The sequence below is a fragment of the Schistocerca cancellata genome, chromosome 4 (assembly GCF_023864275.1).
Source record: "Schistocerca cancellata isolate TAMUIC-IGC-003103 chromosome 4, iqSchCanc2.1, whole genome shotgun sequence".
Taxonomy (NCBI): Eukaryota; Metazoa; Arthropoda; class Insecta; order Orthoptera; family Acrididae; genus Schistocerca; species Schistocerca cancellata.
In genome coordinates, this window is record NC_064629.1 from 892,507,786 (window position 1) to 892,528,054 (window position 20,269).

Sequence of the window (20,269 nt, forward strand, 5' to 3'; positions counted from 1 at the left end):
ACTGATGTCATATCGTATTATATTTTGTGGTAACTCTTCCCATTCTCAAAGGATATTTTCTGGTCAGAAATGGATAGTTCAGGCAATAAGTGGTGTAAGTTCGCGAATCTCTTATTGACCCCTGTTCACTACTCTGGCAATTCTGACATTGGCCTCTCAATATATATATATATATATATATATATATATTCTTTATTGTCATCAGCTTATTCCCAAGAATTAGCAGCTTTCTCTCATTTAATACTAGGATGAAATACAATCTGCATTTGCATTGCACTTCCTTAACTTTTGTGATACTACTGCATCCATTTTCAATAAGCTACCACAAGAATTCAAAAATCTTTGCTGTAATCCACACCCTTTCAAATTGAAACTGATGAGTTATGTCATGGGTCACTCCTTCTATTCTGTCAAGAAGTTGCTTCAAAAATTAAACTGTTTCCTATTTTTTATTTATGACTGTGTTTACATAAACTTATGCCTTGACTTTTTGGGTTCATAGATATTTTATTTTATCTGTTATTACTTTTGTATTGTAATTTAATGTACTGACACATTCCATGACCTTGGAGATTTGCTCCTCAATTTGGTCCTACAGAGCTAAATGTCTAAATACACAAATAAGTGACAATTATTAATTTTTGAGGATGACCCAGGTGCACTCCTATTTGTATTATGTAGGAAGTTTATGTATTTCTGAAGAGTTTGATGTGTTTAAAGGTACCCTCTATCATCTACTGTATATATCTTTGTCATGTGGTGATTTTAACTACTTTTGTTGTTCAGCTTTGTTGTAGAATTTTGGTATTATACTATATTTCACTTGTAGATCTCTTTTATTGACAATATTTTTGTTTTTTCTTTCAAATGGATATATCAAGTTTACCTTACTTAAGTTTTTACAAAATGCTACTTATTACAAGTCTGCTTCATTGAATGTTTTGTTTTGTTGTCAAATCTAGAATGTGGAGCCCCTCTTTGCAGTGTCTATTATACTTATTTTTTATTGTTCAAAGGACAATTATACTGCAAACCTTCATCTGATTTTTGTAACTGATATTACATTGCTCTGCAGATGAGCTAAGTCCACTGGACAATATTGCGTTCTATGTTGAGCACTTACTTATGAGAAATATTAATTATAGCTACCCATTTTGAGATCTATATTATTAGTCAGACAAACATGTCACCCTTCAGAAGACTACTTGGTCCCACTTCAACCTTTTTAATTATTATTTGTCTCAGTTTTAACTAATTACTTCATGTGTAACACTATGTGAAATATTTACACACTACCATCCCATGAGGTAATTTAAAATGGTTTTTAAATGAACAGGTATATCTTTCCTTTTGCTTTTCTGAGATTTTCAATATGATGTGGCTACATTGGCCATTTCCAATTATGTATCCAATTTAAGGCAGTGATAACTCATTAGGTGCTCTGGCTAGTTTATGCCAGGATTTTGTCGGTACAAAAAAGGCTTTGTACTTCTCTACTTTAACATGAGTTTATATCAGTTTGCCACGAAGAAAAATGATCCTAATCCTACTCCTAATGATCCAACTCTCAAGACACTATCCAAATTGTACCCTGCCTGGAACAGTTCCGTCCTCCGTCACAGCGGGACCCAAATTCTCTTCCTCAAAATCACCCTCTCCAAACCTTCCAGGAATTTCTGACTTCCAGCCTTGCCTCTCAATCCTTCTTAAAAAACTTTAATCCTACTCCCAACATCACCACTGCTGAAGCCCAGGCTATCCATGATCTGAAGGCTGACTGATCGATCGTCATTCTTCCGGCGGACATGGGTTCCACGACCGTGGTACTTGATCGTCGGGAGTATGTGTCTGAGGGACTGCGTCAGCTTTCAGACAACACTACATACAAAGTTTGCCTAGATAATCCCATTCCTGATGTCCAGCCGGAGCTTCAAGGAATCCTCAGAACCTTAGGCCCCCTACAAAACCTTTCACCTGACTCCATCAACCTCCTGACCCCACAGACAGCCTGCACCCCTACCTTCTACTTTCTTCCTAAAATTCACAAACTCAATCATCCTGGCCGCCCCATTGTAGCTGGTTACCACGCCCCCACAGAACGTATCTCTGCCTACGTAGATCAACACCTTCAACCCATTACATGCAGTCTCCCATCCTTCATCAAAGACACCAACTACTTTCTCGAACGTCTGGAATCCTTACCCAATCTGTTACTCCTGGAAACCATCCTTGTAACCATTGATGCCACTTCCTTATACACAAATATTCCACACGTCCAGGGCCTCGCTGCAATGGAGCACTTTCTTTCACGCCGATCACCTGCCACCCTACCTAAAACCTCATTCCTCATTACCTTAGCCAGCTTCATCCTGACAACTTCTTCACTTTCGAAGGCCAGACATACCAACAATTAAAGGGAACAGCCATGGGTACTAGGATGGCCCCCTCGTACGCCAACCTTTTTATGGGTTGCTTAGAGGAAGCCTTCTTGGTTACCCAGGCCTGCCAACCCAAAGTTTGGTACAGATTTATTGATGACATCTTCATGATCTGGACTCTCAGTGAAGAAGAATTCCAGAATTTCCTCTCAAACCTCAACTTCTTTGGTTCCATCAGATTCACCTGATCCTACTCCAGATCCCAAGTCACTTTCCTTGACATTGACCTCCATCTGTCCAATGGCCAGCTTCACACATCCATCCACATCAAACCCACCAACAAGCAACAGTACCTCCATTATGACAGCTGCCACCCATTCCATATCAAACAGTCCCTTCCCTACAGCCTAGGTCTTCGTGGCAAACGAATCTGCTCCAGTCTGGAATCCCTGAACCATTACACCAACAACCTGAAAACAGCTTTCGCATCCCGCTACTACCCTCCCGACCTGGTACAGAAGCAAATAACCAGAGCCACTTCCTCATCCCCTCAAACCCAGAACCTCCCACAGAAGAACCCCAAAAGTGCCCCACTTGTGACAGGATACTTTCTGGGACTGGATCAGACTCTGAATGTGCCTCTCCAGCAGGGATGAGACTTCCTCAAATATTGCCCTGAAATGAGATCCATCCTTCATGAAATCCTCCCCACTCCACCAAGAGTGTCTTTCCGCCGTCCACCTAACCTTTGTAAACTCTTAGTTCATCCCTATGAAATTCCCTAACCACCTTCCCTACCCTCTGGCTCCTACCCTTGTAACTGCCCCCAGTGTAAAACCTGTCCCATGCACCCTCCCACCACCACCTACTCCAGTCCTGTAACCCAGAAGGTGTACACGATCAAAGGCAGAGCCACGTGTGAAAGCACCCACGTGATCTACCAACTGACCTGCCTACACTGTGATGCATTCTATGTGGGAATGACCAGCAACAAACTGTCCATTCACATGAATGGACACAGGCAGACAGTGTTTGTTGGTAATGAGGATCACCCTGTGCCTAAACATGCCTTGGTGCACGGCCAGCACATCTTGGCACAGTGTTACACCATCCGGGTTATCTGGATACTTCCCACTAACACCAACCTGTCAGAACTCCGGAGATGGGAACTTTCCCTTCAGTATATCCTCTCTTCTCGTTATCCGCCAGGCCTCAACCTCCGCTAATTTCAAGTTGCCGCCGCTCATACCTCACCTGTCTTTCAACAACATCTTTGCCTCTGTACTTCCGCCTCGACTGACATCTCTGCCCAAACTCTTTGCCTTTACAAATGTCTGCTTGTGTCTGTGTATGTGCAGATGGATATGCGTGTGTGTGCAAGTGTATACCTGTCCTTTTCCCCCCCTAAGGTAAGTCTTTCCGCTCCTGGGATTGTGTGGTGTGACCACCAGACACCACACTTACTAGGTGGTAGCCTTTAAATCGGCCGCAGTCCGTTAGTATACATCGGACCCGCATGTCACCACTATCAGTGATTGCAGACTGAGCGCCGCCACACAGCAGGTCTAGAGAGACTTCCTAGCACTCGCTCCAGTTGTACAACCGACTTTGCTAGCGATGGTTCACTGACAAAATACGCTCTCATTTGCCGTGACGATAGTTAGCATAGCCTTCAGCTACGTCATTTGCTACGACCTAGCAAGGCGCCATTACCAGTTACTATTGATACTGTAATCATGTACCATCAAGAGCGATGCTCATCATTAATGGATTAAACTTAAGTATTCCACCAGCTATGTCCGTTTTTTGCTAAAGTCTAATTTCCTTGACCTGTTCCAGACCTCACGCCAGCCTGCGTGAGCTAAAACGCGTGCCTTTCAGCTTCCTCTAATATCACAGTGTTAGCTCTCCTGCCAACCCACAACAGATTGGAATGACTCCTTACCCTCTCCCTTAAAACCCACATCCTTTTGTCTTTCTCTCTCCTTCCCTCTCAGGTTGCGAAAGCTTGAATTTTATGTGTATGTTTCTGTTTGTTTGTGTGTCTATCAACCTGCCAGCGCTTTCGTTTGGTAAGTCACATCATCTTTCTTTTTAGATATATTAATATGAATTAATATAGATAAGGTTTGGGTTATACAAGTTTTATGGTACACTATCTCTACGACTTAGTAAGTGACACCTCCATTTTACTGAAATGTGTTAATATTTTGTACTCTGAAAAACTTTGTGCAACTACTAGCCACAAAAATAGTCAGACGACATAGCAAGTTTTTACTTAGGTTATTATGCTTTTTCAAAGGTACTTAGTCCAGTTCTAACCCACACCACATGTTAATGTTCTGCAGTAAGCTGATTTATTATGTTTTTTAAACCAAATACTTTGATTATTACAGAATTAAGTCTTCTGTCATGTTGTTGTTGCATTTAATATCTTTATTTTAGTTCAGCTATGTGGAAACGAGATTAATATTTTCCAGACAGCACAAGCAACTACACATGTGATGGGGGCCTGTAAACCATTAAAAGAGCAGTGCTGATTCAGTTTGGACAGCATCTGCTTACTATGACAATTAGTTTACTACTGAAACACTAAATTAATAATAGATTTTTTTTTCTCCTCAACCTAACAGCAACCACAATAGTTCAATCCTCCTATGTGAAGCTTTCTGGAATGATTTTTAACTTAATATATTTTAAGAACTGATAATCTGGACAATGATGATCTCAGTTATTACAGGAGGTATTGCATTGCCACTCAGAATCTGAACAGTTAATATTTTACTGTTTTTTAACTCATGAAATTTGGTAAACTTGACTACATCTAAGTCCCCTGCCACTTACACTAAATGAATACAACTGTAACAGGAGTATCCCACAGCATTAAGGCTCCCACTAGGGCAAACCATATTTCCTTTTGTAAACAATGTGGGTCACCACTCCTCTGGAAGGGGTAAGCAATGTACAGACAGGGTGGCAGCAAGTTCATGAATATTTTAAGGAACTGGTTTAAAAAATTTTATTTAGAAACCCCAGCCGAATCTTTACAAGTGTACTCCCAGAGCAACTTCCATAGTGCACACATGACACAAGTTGCCTGCGTTTCAGAACCAATGCAGTTCCGTCCAGTTCAGGCTGCTGACAAGAGATGCCCTTAGCCTTCTGCTGAAACTGCTAATGAATTCACACCATTGGTTTTGGCAAACAGTGTGCATGGGATACACGTCACATGTGTGGATGCTGGAGCATATTGCAGTGCAGAACACAGTTGCCTCGCTCTCTTGTGAACCAGACCTCAAGCAGAACAAACGTCTTTCATGACAGGCAAAGCCTCCAGTTCTACGTTTCATGATTGGCCATCAATGTAAGTTAACATGAACCAGCTCCCCTTCTGCTGCCCATTTCAATTAGTAGTTCACCCTCCTAAATTGGCCTAAACCTGATAACTCCCAACCCTAGGCATGCCCCTTGTATACTGTAAATTTGAATATATTCTCTTTATTTTACCTAATATGCTGTTCTGTCATTTAACTGCAGCAATGGATGTCCACTTACAAGAACTGACCAAATGATCTGCTGTATGTTGTCGTCGTAAGCCATATGTAACAACCTTTTCCCCTCCCCCTGCCCATGTACATATCTGCAGAACACAGGTGAAAAACAAAACAGACATCTGATGGAACATATGTGGACAGGCAAGAAAATACAAAGTATAGGATTACAGATACACCAAGAAGAGAATGCAGAGTATAATTACAAAAACTTCCTTTTGTTTATTTAATTTCCCCATATCGTATCAAAATGTCAGCAATAAATAAATTGCATAAATACAGAATAGGCATAATGTTAACCATTTAGACATATCCCTTTCATGAATAATAGTTTTTAAATTTGATTAGTCAGAGTGTGCTTTTCCCAAGAAACCACTCATAAAAGGTGGGTGGGGGCAGGGGCGGGGGGGAAGGGGGGGGGGTGGCTCATCTAATATTCAGGATTGTCTTATACTCGAGTATATACCATGTTTTTCACTCTGCATGGGAGTGTGTGTAGTACTGAAACTTCCTAGCTGATTAAACAATGTGCCAGACTTCATCTGAAAGCTCACAGGCATCTCTTGTCTCTTTGTGTGTCTATTAGTGACACAACACCTAAATTATTTGGTGAGCTAATATCTTTACTTATTAAATTACTAATAATATTATTACTAGAGCCCAGATTTTCATGCACTATCAATCACATCCATTCATGTAATGTCACATCCTTATATACGCATAATAAGGCAGAAATAGAATTGAAATATGTTACAGAAAATGATGTTTCTATGTCACAATAAGTGACATATGCATACGTAGGTGAAGATATTTTGGACAACGTCTGATCAATTTGATAGTTTTTGTTACAATTTTGCTGCAACATATTTTTTGGTCTTCATTGTAAACTCAAAATCAGAATATGATCTGATAACTTTGTTATCCTAAAAACAGCAACACCCAATTCTCCACACAATGACTGCAAAGATTTTTAACCTGTACAATAACTGTCTGGGACTCCACCTGTGGCTTCTAACTTTGGTATTTCCAAATGAAAATGCACACAATTTGTTTTGATGTAAATATGGTCTTGCTTCACATCTGTTTCCTACGATATCACTACTGCATCTTTAATGCAAATTGCATTATGACCTCAAAAGCCTACAGTCCAAACATGATGCAAAAATCTTACATTGCAGTACCTTAAGGCCTTTCAGTAGAATGAAGCAAACAGCTGTCAACTTCTGTACATCTGTAGGAATTCAGTGTCTCTTACTGACAACGTAATCATAATTACCACAGTAAAAGATGACAGCATTAATCCAGGTACCCCACCAGGTTAAAAAAGGATTGGGGGGGGGGGGGGGGGGGCACGGCTAAAACTGGAAGAATATAGCTAAATCAAGCAACATGGACAAGTGCTTTTAAGAGTACCTTAAATGCAAAAATTCATGCAACTTGTGTTTATACGGAAATCTGGACTGTAATTATTATACACCTGCCTTGGAAAGTGAATAACTCTCACAGTCTCATACTAATTTGAGATAAAATCATCTCAATAACCAGCAACTGTCACATGCGTGCTTTGTAGTTATAGAAGTAATTAATGCTAACTCCCAAACGGCACATACTTTTCATAGCGTGTAGACTTTCACGCCGGCGTCTTCAGTAATTAAAACTTCCGGGCTAAAAGGCCGTGGTCCAATAGTAGAAATAATTCTCCCTGACGTTTCGTTGCCCTCAGCTGGCAACGAAACATCAGGGAGAAGTATTTCTACTATTGGACCACGGCCACTTAGCCCGGAAGTTTTAATTACTGTCACATTCATTTCTTCCTAACAATTCCATTATCACAAATATCAAACAATCCCATTATGAAGTATAACTAATTTTTGATTGGATCTGAGAAAAATTATATCTGCACAGTATACAAACCACAGTTCACAGCATTACCCTGTCAATATTTATAGAAATCACATAAGCGAAAAACTAATTGTGAACATGACTACAGCATAGGTGCAGTGAATATATACCTGATTCATTGTGGTCTCTGTGCCACCAGCTAGGTTTAAAATATTTCTTCTGTCTAGGTGATTCAGCATATAGTTCACCTGTGAGAAAATACAACACTGGTCAATGTAACCAAGCAGCTATCAAGAACATTTTGTAACTTTTGTAAACAAAGGAAAGGAAAAGAACGCAATATCATAGCCATGTGACTGGCAGAAATGAACACTACCTGGTGCAATTTCTATAAATTAGGATTATGAACACCAAATCATGACCATTATCATCATCATCATCATCATCATCTACTACAGGGTGATTATAATTAGAGTTAAACTTTCAAAACGCTGTAGACATTACACCACTGGTCAGAATGACATTAAATCGCAATGGAATATTATCGGAGAAGAGGGAAAACGTATAGCAGAAGAAGAAAAATGTGTGAAAATTGATCAATAGATGGTGCTGTATGTCACAATACGGCAATGAAAACACCTGTCATGTGCACAACCCACTGAAGTTGGTATAAACATGATGGGTACATGGTTTTTTCTCCTTTCACATGTGCGACATTTACCGTAACTGTCTCAATGCAGGATCGCGCTCTGCTTCTATAGCTGTATTATAAGAATGATGACTGTGCACACATCGCTCTGCAGAAGTTCCGGACACTGAAGGGTTTGAAAAAAAGAATTGGTGTGATGACTGCTGTGGAAATGGAGAAAATGATTCAGAAATTCAAAAAGATGGGTTATTTTGGTGTGCAGCATGGTAGAGGGAGGCAATGAATTGATTCAACGTCAGTGGAAGCAGTGGTCACTCCAATGCAGGAGGAGACAATTGGTGGTGTACAAACATGTAGTGCATGGAGAATTCCCCAAACACTGGACCTACAAATGAGCATGGTGCGTAAAATCTTATGAAACATCCTTCTTTGCTATCCATTGGAAATTATCCATGTTCAAAAGTTGCTTCCTATCGACCCACCACCAGGAGAGACCTTTGCTTTAGATTTTCTTGCTCACATGGAAGTGGACAATGATTGGCTGTGGAAGATTTTATGGACAGATGAAGCTCACTTCACAAGATATGTGAATACACACTATTGTCGAATATGGGCAACAGAAAATCCACATGCAAATCAACCAGTACCACTTCATCCTGAAACGGTCACTGTGTGGTGAGGGTCTACAGCATCATTTACCATAGCTACATATTTTTTTGAAGCGACAGGAGCTTCAGGTCCTGTACCCTGTACCATCACTGGTAAGCACTGTGAGTGTCTTTTGTGCAATGATGTCATTCCATCTCTCCAACAGCGCGGATGTAGAGATGCTAGAAATGATAGAATTATGAGTCATAATTTCCCTACAGCCTGGCCATTCCTATCAACTAATTATAATCTGTATGACTTCTGGCTGTGGGGCTATCTGAAAGATATTGTATTCATTGTTCCGATTGCCAACTTAGCTGCATTGAAAGCATGCATTGTGGAACACATCCTGAACGTGACACCAGAAAACTTTCATCAGTTGCGGAATATGCTGTTTCTCGATTTCAACTTCTTGCAGAAGACAGTGGACAGCATTTTGAACATTTTTGTACCAGTCACACATAAATTAATAATCCAATTTGATTTTAATTCATGTTTTCTTTGCAGTTTTTGCCTCAGAGCAGTTAAAAACCGATTCTTCTCATCTGACGTGATATGACCTTGCCATGGTGGATGGGCTTACATAGGCCCATGCACACTGAGTAGTACAGTTTGTTTTATGTCAAACATACACCTTAGGCATTGTTGTGTTATTCATTTGTCATTTGTAGTAGAGCATCATTAAATTATGATTCTTACAGTGCCATCTATTGCTACATTTTGTAACTGTTTATTTTTCTTCTGCCATATGTTTTCCCCTCTCTCCAATAATATTCTGTTGCAATTTGATGGCGTTCTGACCAGTAGTGGTATTTCTGCAGCAGTTTGAACGTTTAACTTTAATTACAACAATCCTGTACTGCTACTACAGTTCTATTCAGTTAAGTATGATCAAGTGCATCATCACAATTACAAATACCCAGTGAAGTTACCTACACTGTGGTTTTCATAGAGGTGAAGTAGTGCACAAGTTGATGAGGCTATAGACTCTTTGTTTCTGAGAAATTTCCCTTTGTCCATTTCTGCTTGCTTCGACAAATCTTACAACAACCGTTTAATTCTACAATGCTATCTTCTCTGCACTATGCCATCTGTCTCTAGGGTACAAGGTCTCAGGACAAAGTTTTGTATTCTAGTGAAAAAGTCTATCAAACATTGTCAGTGGATATCAGGCAAGAAACTGAACATTCTCAGTTATTTCAGAACAAAGTAAAATAATACTGGATTAACCACCATTCCTACAACTTGCCAGAACACTTGGCCCCAAAAATGTGATTCTGTATAACTCAAACAATTGTGTTAGATATATCTTGAAGTTGTCAGTATAAAGAAATCTGACAAGGGTTGTGTAAAGTTAGATAAATGCTTTGTTTGAATTATTAAATAGTAATGGGTCCTTAGTACAATTGGGGGTAGGAATGGAAAAGGAGGGGGGGGGGGGGTGTGATCTAATCTAGAAGTAATAACAGTAACTGTACATGTGAACAGATTAGGCCTAGTCATTGTTTGCTGTCAGTATATATAACTATCAGCATGGGATCCACCAGTATGAAACACAGATGTGTACTTGTAGGCTGCAACGCTTCCAGGCTGATGCTGACAAAATCACAGATATACAAGGTAAACTGTGTAACCACAAACATTAGTAAACTGTATTTTCTGTCAATCACATCTCTGACAGCTGCCGAATTCATACATGTAATCAGTCTTGCCACTGGAGGTGCAAGCGGCACTGCAATTAGGGCTCTTCGGGCCAAAGCGCTGAGTGGGATTCCAACTCCCTCAATCACGGCTCTCATTGCCCAGTGCTGTCATACACACAGACTTGTGAACTAGTCTTCACTCTGAGTGCTGCCCGTGTTCACCACAGTAGCTGCTGATGGGATATTTCTGAGGGAAGGTATTTATTACACAAATGTAACCCACCCCTTCTCTCTCTCTCTCTCTCTCTCTCTCTCTCTCTCTCTCATTTGCCATACATGGCAACCCTTGCATGGAATGTAGTGTAGTTAGCAGCATAGGGCACATCTAATGTGACTGTTTCAGCACACAACAACAGCGGAATTAATAAACCAATGATCTCACTGAGAATTTAAGTAGCCACAAATGATTTCAATGATAATGATGAATTAATTAATAGTAAAGACAGTTAAAATATAGATTTAGAGGCAAACAATTATAAAGTATACCCAGGATGTGTAGTATCTAGTCAGAATGAAGTGATTGATTGGAATGTGATATCAGAGAAAATGACTCTGACGTTAACATTACTAATGAGCCAACAGATGAGTTACATACATTAAGTTATCATACAGGATCAGCTGACAGCTTATCAATTCAGTATGATGATCAGTATATGAGGTCTATGATAAAATTAATTTTGCAAGAACAAAAAGTAGCACAAAAGAAAACAAATAATGGATGAAAGGAAACTAATGTGGGAACAGCACAACTTAATACTAATTTTGATGCACTGGAACAAACGGTTATAAACGTTGAAGTGAAATCTGAAGGATGCTGCAAGAAACTAGATTATGAAACACAAGAGTGGGGTAAGAAATTAGAAGTTTGTAAGTCAGAAATTAATAACTACACTGACCATAAAATCATGGATTTTCAGGATCAAAATGGAGTAACACAAGCAACAATTAAGAACATTAGTAACATAAAGCAAGAGCAAAGCAAATCTATCAGAGCATGTAATGAGAAATATAGAATGTACTGGAATAATTTATAAAGAATCAATAATGACCACTAAATACACTCCTGGAAATGGAAATAAGAACACCGTGAATTCATTGTCCCAGGAAGGGGAAACTTTATTGACACATTCCTGGGGTCAGATACATCACATGATCACACTGACAGAACCACAGGCACATAGACACAGGCAACAGAGCATGCACAATGTCGACACTAGTACAGTGTATATCCACCTTTCGCAGCAATGCAGGCTGCTATTCTCCCATGGAGACAATCGTAGAGATGCTGGATGTAGTCCTGTGGAACGGCTTGCCATGCCATTTCCACCTGGCACCTCAGTTGGACCAGCGTTCGTGCTGGACGTGCAGACCGCGTGAGACGACGCTTCATCCAGTCCCAAACATGCTCAATGGGGGACAGATCCGGAGATCTTGCTGGCCAGGGTAGTTGACTTACATCTTCTAGAGCACGTTGGGTGGCACGGGATACATGCAGACGTGCATTGTCCTGTTGGAACAGCAAGTTCCCTTGCCGGTCTAGGAATGGTAGAACGATGGGTTCGATGACGGTTTGGATGTACCGTGCACTATTCAGTGTCCCCTCGACGATCACCAGTGGTGTACGGCCAGTGTAGGAGATCGCTCCCCACACCATGATGCCTGGTGTTGGCCCTGTGTGCCTCGGTCGTATGCAGTCCTGATTGTGGCGCTCACCTGCACGGCGCCAAACACGCATACGACCATCATTGGCACCAAGGCAGAAGCGACTCTCATCGCTGAAGACGACACGTCTCCATTCGTCCCTCCATTCACGCCTGTCGCAACACCACTGGAGGCGGGCTGCACGATGTTGGGGCGTGAGCGGAAGACGGCCTAACGGTGTGCGGGACCGTAGCCCAGCTTCATGGAGATGGTTGCGAATGGTCCTCGCCGATACCCCAGGAGCAACAGTGTCCCTAATTTGCTGGGAAGTGGCGGTGCGGTCCCCTACGGCACTGCGTAGGATCCTACGGTCTTGGCGTGCATCCGTGCATCGCTTCGGTCCGGTCCCAGGTCGACGGGCACATGCACCTTCCGCCGACCACTGGCAACAACATCGATGTACTGTGGAGACCTCACGCCCCACGTGTTGAGCAATTTGGCGGTACGTCCACCCGGCCTCCCGCATGCCCACTATACGCCCTCGCTCAAAGTCCGTCAACTGCACATACGGTTCACGTCCATGCTGTCGCGGCATGCTACCAGTGTTAAAGACTGTGATGGAGCTCCGTATGCCACGGCAAACTGGCTGACACTGACGGCGGCGGTGCACAAATGCTGCGCAGCTAGCGCCATTCGACGGCCAACACCGCGGTTCCTGGTGTGTCCGCTGTGGCGTGCGTGTGATCATTGCTTGTACAGCCCTCTCGCAGTGTCCGGAGCAAGTATGGTGGGTCTGACACACCGGTGTCAATGTGTTCTTTTTTCCATTTCCAGGAGTGTACTTAGTCATAATATTTCATATGCAGAATCTTCTTGTTAAGGCAACACAAGTGTGAGTCAGGAAAAACTGAGAAAAATAGAGCAAATGATTGGTCAAGAAGCAATAAAGTGACAATGAACATAAAGAAAACTAATGCCATGAATTTCAGTTTGAAGAGGAAAAATGACAATGTTAAATTAAATGTAGATGGCACTTCTATAGACTGTGTAACAAACGCAAAATGTCTAGGATTGAATATTGATTCTCAGTTGAAGTGGTGTGAAAACACAAAGGTACTCGCAAACAGAATGTTATCAGCGTGTTATGCCCTCACAATCCTATAATCGGTGTGTAACATGCAGTGTCTTTTACTTACATATTATCCATATGTACACTCAATTCTTAGCTATGGCATTCTTTTTTTGGGGAACAAATGCACAAAATAAGTACACAATTATCAAACTCCAGAAACGAGCCATAAGGATAATAACCAAAAATACTATTCGACCTCATTGTGAAGATCTGTTCAAAACACTGGGAATTTTAACTGCTCCATGTGAATACATTTATCAGTCAGTTGTACATGTCAAAAACAACATTGGTAATTACTGCACAAACCGCTCTGTAGATGACCATGCAACACGAGATAGACTCAACTTACATTTACCAAAAAAAAATAACAGAAAACTCAAAACAGAATTTTCTACCAAGGAATAAAACTGTACAATAAATTACTAAAAGAGATTAAAGAAATTGCAAAAACACACTTATTTAAAAAGGCAGCTAAAATGTACCTGTTATGCAATACATTTTATAAATTGAAGGTTTAATTCTATAAGACAGAGTAGGGGCCTTATAAAAAAAGTTATAGAAATAAATAATAATAACAATAATAATATATGCAACATTCCACATAAAACTTTAACTTAATGTTTTTTCCCAACTTTTTCCTTTCTAGAAATACTTACCCCCAAGCTACGCATAGCAAAATACTAACAACTCTTCCTCTTTCTAAACTCAACATCTCACTCATTATGGAGAGACGCTGAATCAGTTTTCCAGGGTAGCAAATGGGAAGTAGTGGTACAGAAAACGGCCCAGAGATCACCAGTGTGCGCGCGCGCGTGTGTGTGTGTGTGTGTGTGTGTGTGTGTGTGTGTGTGTGTGTAGTGAGTTAAGTGTTATGAAACAACGCGTGTATAGTGTGTGCAGTGACTGATAGTGAGATATGAGTGAACAGTGTGGCATTACATTATTAAATAAGTTATTTGTAAAAAAAGTATTTTATAACAGGAGCAAACCTAATGATTGTCTCTAACTAGAAGTCTGTAAATATATGTGTATACGAATTAGCTTATTTTAAATTGATCTAAACTTGTAAATACTTTGACATGTCCTATATCTTTGTAACAAGAGATCTACAGATGAATAAAGCTAATACTAATACTACTACTACTACTACTACTACTGCTACTACTACTACTAAGATCCCACACTAAAGTTCAATGGCATCAAGATATCAATAAACACAGACTTCAACCTGCTGTACATTGTTTGCATAAGTTTTATGTAACAACCTTCTTCCCTCTCCCTCGCCATGTACAATGGTATCAGAAACATGATCTGTTCCCACCGTCTGGTCTATAGGACAGCTGTTTACTTTTTGCTCATGTTTTACATTGTGTGGTCAGTCAGAACTCATGGCTGTTATTCCTCTGTGAGCTGAGACTGGGTGCTACAGTGCATAGGATACAATACCACACCAGATACTGCATCTGCACATACCAGTCTCAGGGCAAGGTCTAATGCCAACCTGTCGCAGTTCACCACTCAACCATGTGAGTGCTGAGTACACTGAGCTGCATCTCATTGCACAAGTACATGCTGTGAGCACAGGGGGCTCATTTGACTGTCACTTCCATTGAACCTATTTACTGTAGTAAGTTTCTTATACATGTTTTAAACTCTGTTGTTGTTGTTGAAGTATTTCATGCTTCGTTGTTGTGATGAGAGGTTTCTTAAGATATATTTTTGAGAGTTTTCGATTAATCTCCACGGATGTGCAGATAGCACATTGTGATTGGTAACCACAGAGTCCCCAGATGATCATGACACTTTCTTTCATTTCATTGTAATGTCATGATCCATTCTATTTTCCTTCTTCTCTCCTGTGAGCACCACTTCTGTGCCTTCTGATGAAAGTAGACTACTATTCCCTGCTCCACAGATGTGAGCACCTTAAGGGCTCTATAGACCTTATGCCTCCAATGTGGTAACTCTTCTCATTCTCAAAGGATATTTTTGGCTCAGAATGGATAGCTCAGGAAATAAGTGGTGTAAGTTCACGAATCTCTTGTTGACCCCTGTTCGCTCGTCTGGCAATTCTGACATTGGCCTCTCAATATATATATTCTTTATTGTTGTGACCATATTCCACCGAATTAGCAAACTTCACTCATTTAATACTAGGAAGAAATACAATCTGCATTTGGATTGCACTTCCTTAACTTTTGTGCAGAAAGGTGTGCAGTATACTGCTGCATCCACTTTCAATACGCTACCACAAGAATTCAAAAATCTTAGCAGTACTCCACACCCTTTCAAATTGAAACTGATGAGTTGTGTAATGGGTCACTCCCTCTATTCTGTCAAGAAGTTGCTTGAAAAATAAAACTGGTTCCAATTTTAAATTGTTGACTGCGTTTACTCGAACTTATGGCTTGACTTTTTGGGTTCATAAGTATTTTATTTCATCTGTTATTACTTTTCTGTTGTAATTTAATGTACTGACACATTACATGACCTTGGAGATTTGCTCCTCAATTTGGTCCTACAGAACTAGATGTGTAAATAAATAAATAAATGACCATTAATAATTTTTGAGGATGGTCCAGGTGCACTCCTATTTGTATTATGTAGGAAGATTATGTATTTCTGAAGAGTTTGAGGTGTTTAAAGGTACCCTATATCATCTACTGTATAGATCTTTGTCATGTGATGAATTTAACTACTTTTGTTGTTCAGCTTTGTTGTAGAATTTTGTTATTATACTATATTTTACTTGTAGATCTCTTTTATTGACAAGATTTTTGTTTTTTCCTTCAAATGAATGTATCAAGTTTACCTTACTAAAATTTTTCCAAAATGCTACTTATTTCAAGTCTGCTTCATTGAATGTTACATTTTGTTGTCAAATCTAGAATGTGGGGCCCCTCTTTGCAGTGTCTATTACACTTATTTTTTATTGTTCAAAGGACAATTATACTTCAAATCTTCATCTGATTAGTGTAACTGATATTCCATTGCTCTGCAGATGAGCTAAGTCCACTGTCGGTTTCAAAGCATCTATTTCCCTGTTTTCTTTCAAAGTGTCACTAAGAACTGAAAATAATTAGACTTTTTAATTCTTATATCCATTGAATTGACTGTTTTCCTTCAGTCTCTCTTTACAAAACTTTCCTGTCCTGTGTCCACACAAATCAACATTTACTTTTTGCTTACCTATGTGTTTTACCCAGCATATAAAGTCCTGCAGTACTCTTTCACATGCTCCAACAACTACGTATCAAAATTTATGTTCGCTTGAGGTGACTCTATTGTACATTTTATGCAGACAACTAACTCCTAAAACCACTGGCCAATGTTTCCTGAATTTTGTGTTTTCTGAAATTCAACACAGAGACACACACTGCCTCATACTGCTGATTTAAATTTAAAACAAGTACTGTACTAATAATCTTAATTAACCTGCTATATTTATCATCATACAAAAAATTAAGATCTCTTCAGTACAAATCTGGTGTCTCTCTGTAAGGATTATTACCAGAGTTTGATAGTCTGTTAGCCAGAATTTTGTATCTCTATTTTTCTGCATATTTAGTGTTATACCACTGGTACTCACCACCAGCTGTGCTTCAAAAAGCGTTTCTTCTAGATCGTCACCTCCCCTTCACCCTTCTCACTCTTCCTCCTCCTTTGTCCTTTGCACCTACCTCTCTGCTCTTTGCCCTCCTGCAAGACGTGCATTACACAGCAGATAATACCCCACTCCATCACCCAAATAGCAAGAAGTGCCATTAAATTTTGTCAAAGCCACACACACACATAGCTCTCCCCTGCCGGGTAACCCACATATTCCTCTCCCATCAGTCAGAATTTTGATTAGGAACAATGCATTAGCTTCTGTCACACAGAACCACATTCTAGCTGAGAATCTTTTCATAACTTTTTTTAACTGATTATAAACTCACTGCAGTCTTTCCCTTCTTCATGTGAAGTGTTACAGATGGATGAGGATACTGTTAGCTGTTACATCACTGTGCACAAACATTTTAAATACCTTTATTACAGTTTGCCTTGTGTTTCTCCATGCTACAACTTTGTTTCACATGCTTATTTTATGCCACAAGACAGTCCCATGATATTCTGAAAACAGTAAACTCTAAGATCAGTGGACAAGACAGATAGTTTTTCCACAACTTTGTCATTTTAGAGGAAAAAGTACGATTGTAACCGATCCTCATTTTCATTTTAGAATCAAACAAGTGCTGTTCTGGTCTTTTCCTTCAATTTTTCTAGTTGTAATTTTAATTATAAAGAACAGTTTGTTGATAATTGTTGTATGTAAAACACTGCAGTTGAGTGACACTACTGGGAAAAATATGAAATCTATGTGTTACTCTAAGCATTATATCTTGTACTTTCTTGGTGTATTTTCATATTTTATCTCCTTAAATTAATGTCAATTAATAACTTTTCCTGTGTTTTTCTGCTAAAGGGATTTAGGGTCGTACCATGGTTTTAATGAGTTAATGAGCAGTATTTTTTCATAATTCTAATGGATATTAATGATTTATCACAGATCTGGTCCCTCAAGTACTTTTTCCTTATGTTCTTTTTATAAATGTGATGTAATGATGTGACACACATTGACGATTTTATTTTGTGCTTCTGTTAATTAGACAAGCATTAAAAGCGCTATGTGGTTTCTACAATTAATGAGTGTAAGTCAAAACTGTGTTATGACTACAAAACCCTTACACAAAGTGCACTGATCCCACAAATATTTAAGGTCATACCAGATCCTCATTTGGCAGCTGGATAACATTGTATTCTATGTTGAGCACTAACTTATGAGAAATATTAATTATAGCTACCCATTTTGAGACCTTTATTATTAGTCAGACAAGTCACCCTACAGACCACTACTTGGTCACATTTCAACCTTGTTAACTAACATTTGTCTCAGTTTGGTATTAGTTCAACTATGTAAAAACGAGACTAATATTTTCCAGAAAATACAAACAACTGCACATTTTAGGGGGCGGGGGGGGGGGGGGGGGGGGCAGGCTGTAAACCATTTAAAGATCAGTGCTGATCCAGTTTCGGCAGCATCTGCTTTCTATGACAATGAGTTTACTGCTGAAACAGTAAATTAATAATAGATTTTTTTCTCCCCAACCTAAAAGAAACCACAATAGTTCATTCCTCCTTTGTGAAGCTTTCTGGAATGATTTTAACTTCATATATTTTAGGAACTGATAATCTGGACGATGATGATTTCAGTTATCACAGGAGCTATTGCATTGCCGCACAAAATCTTAATATTTAATATTTTACTGTTTTCTAAACTCATGAAATTTGATAAACTTGACTACATCTAAGTCCCCTGCCACCTACACTAAATGAAAACAATTGTAACAGGACCCCCCCCACACCATTAAGGCTCCCACTAGGGCAAACCATCTTTCCAGCAGTGACTGACATCCTTTTGTAAACAATGTGAGTCAAAACTCCTCTGGAAGGGGTAAGCAATGTACAGGGAGGCAGCAAGTCAAGGTATATTTTAAGCAACTGGTTTAAAAAATTTTATTTAGAAGACCCCAGTCAAATCTTTACAAGTTTGCTGCCAGAGCAACTTCCATAGTGCATACATGACACAAGTTGCCTGCCTTTCAGAACCAATGCAGTTCCGTCCAGTTCACGCTGCTGACAAGAGATGCCCACAGCCCTCTGCTGAAACTGGTAGCGAATTCACACCACTGGTTTTGGCAAACAGCGTGGGTGGGATACAGGTCACATGTGAGGAGGCTGGAGCATTCTGCAGTGCAGAACACAGTTGCCTCACTCTCTTGTGATCCAGACCTCAAACAGAACTGACATCTTTAATAGCAGGCAAAGCCTCCAGTTCTACGTTTCATGATTGGCCACCAACGTAAGTTAACATGAACCACCTCCCCTTATGCTGCCCATTTCAATTAGAAGTTCAATCTCCTAAACTGGCCTAAACCTGGTAACTTCCAACCCTAGGTGTGCCCCTTGTATACTCTAAATTTGAATATATTCTCTTTATTTCACCTAATATCCTGTTCTGTCATTTAACGGCAGCAATGAATGTCCACTTACAAGCCCTAACCAAATGACCTGCTGTATGTTGTCGTTGTAAGCCATATGTAACAGCCTTTTCCACTCCCAGTGCCCATGTACATATCTGCAGAGCACAGGTGAAAAACAGACATTTGATGGAACATATGCAGACACGCAAGAAAATACAAAGTATAGGATTACAGGTACACCAGCAAGAGAATGCAGAGTGTAATTACAAAAATTTCCTTTTGTTTATTTAATTTCCCCATATTGTATCAAAATGTCAACAACAAATAAATTGCATAAATACAGAATAGGCATAATGTTAACCATTTAGACATATCCCATTCATGAATAATAGTTTGTAAATTCGATTAGTCAGAGTGTGTTTTTCCCAAGGAACTACTCATAAAAAGGGGGGAGTCTCATATTATATTCAGGGTTGTCTTATACTCAAGTATATACCATATTTTCCACTCTGCATGGGAGTGTGTGTAGTATAGAAACTTCCTAGCTGATTAAACAATGTGCCAGACTTCATCTGAAAGCTAGCGGGCATCTCTTGTCTTTTTTATGTGTCTATCAGTGACTCAGCACCTAAATTATTTGGTGAGTTATTACCTTTACTTATTAAATTATTCATAATGTTATTACTAGAGCCCAGATTTTCA

At 39.7% G+C, this 20,269-nt stretch overlaps 1 protein-coding gene across 1 annotated transcript in view; it reads right to left on the reverse strand.

Moving 5' to 3' along the window:
• Positions 1 to 20,269, reverse strand: part of LOC126185053 (uncharacterized) — a 904,507-nt gene that overhangs the window by 483,472 nt on the left and 400,766 nt on the right. Inside the window, exon 14 of the mRNA XM_049927811.1 lies at positions 7,942 to 8,019. Coding sequence (XP_049783768.1) covers positions 7,942 to 8,019 — 78 coding nt within the window. The remainder of the gene's footprint in view (positions 1 to 7,941; positions 8,020 to 20,269) is intronic.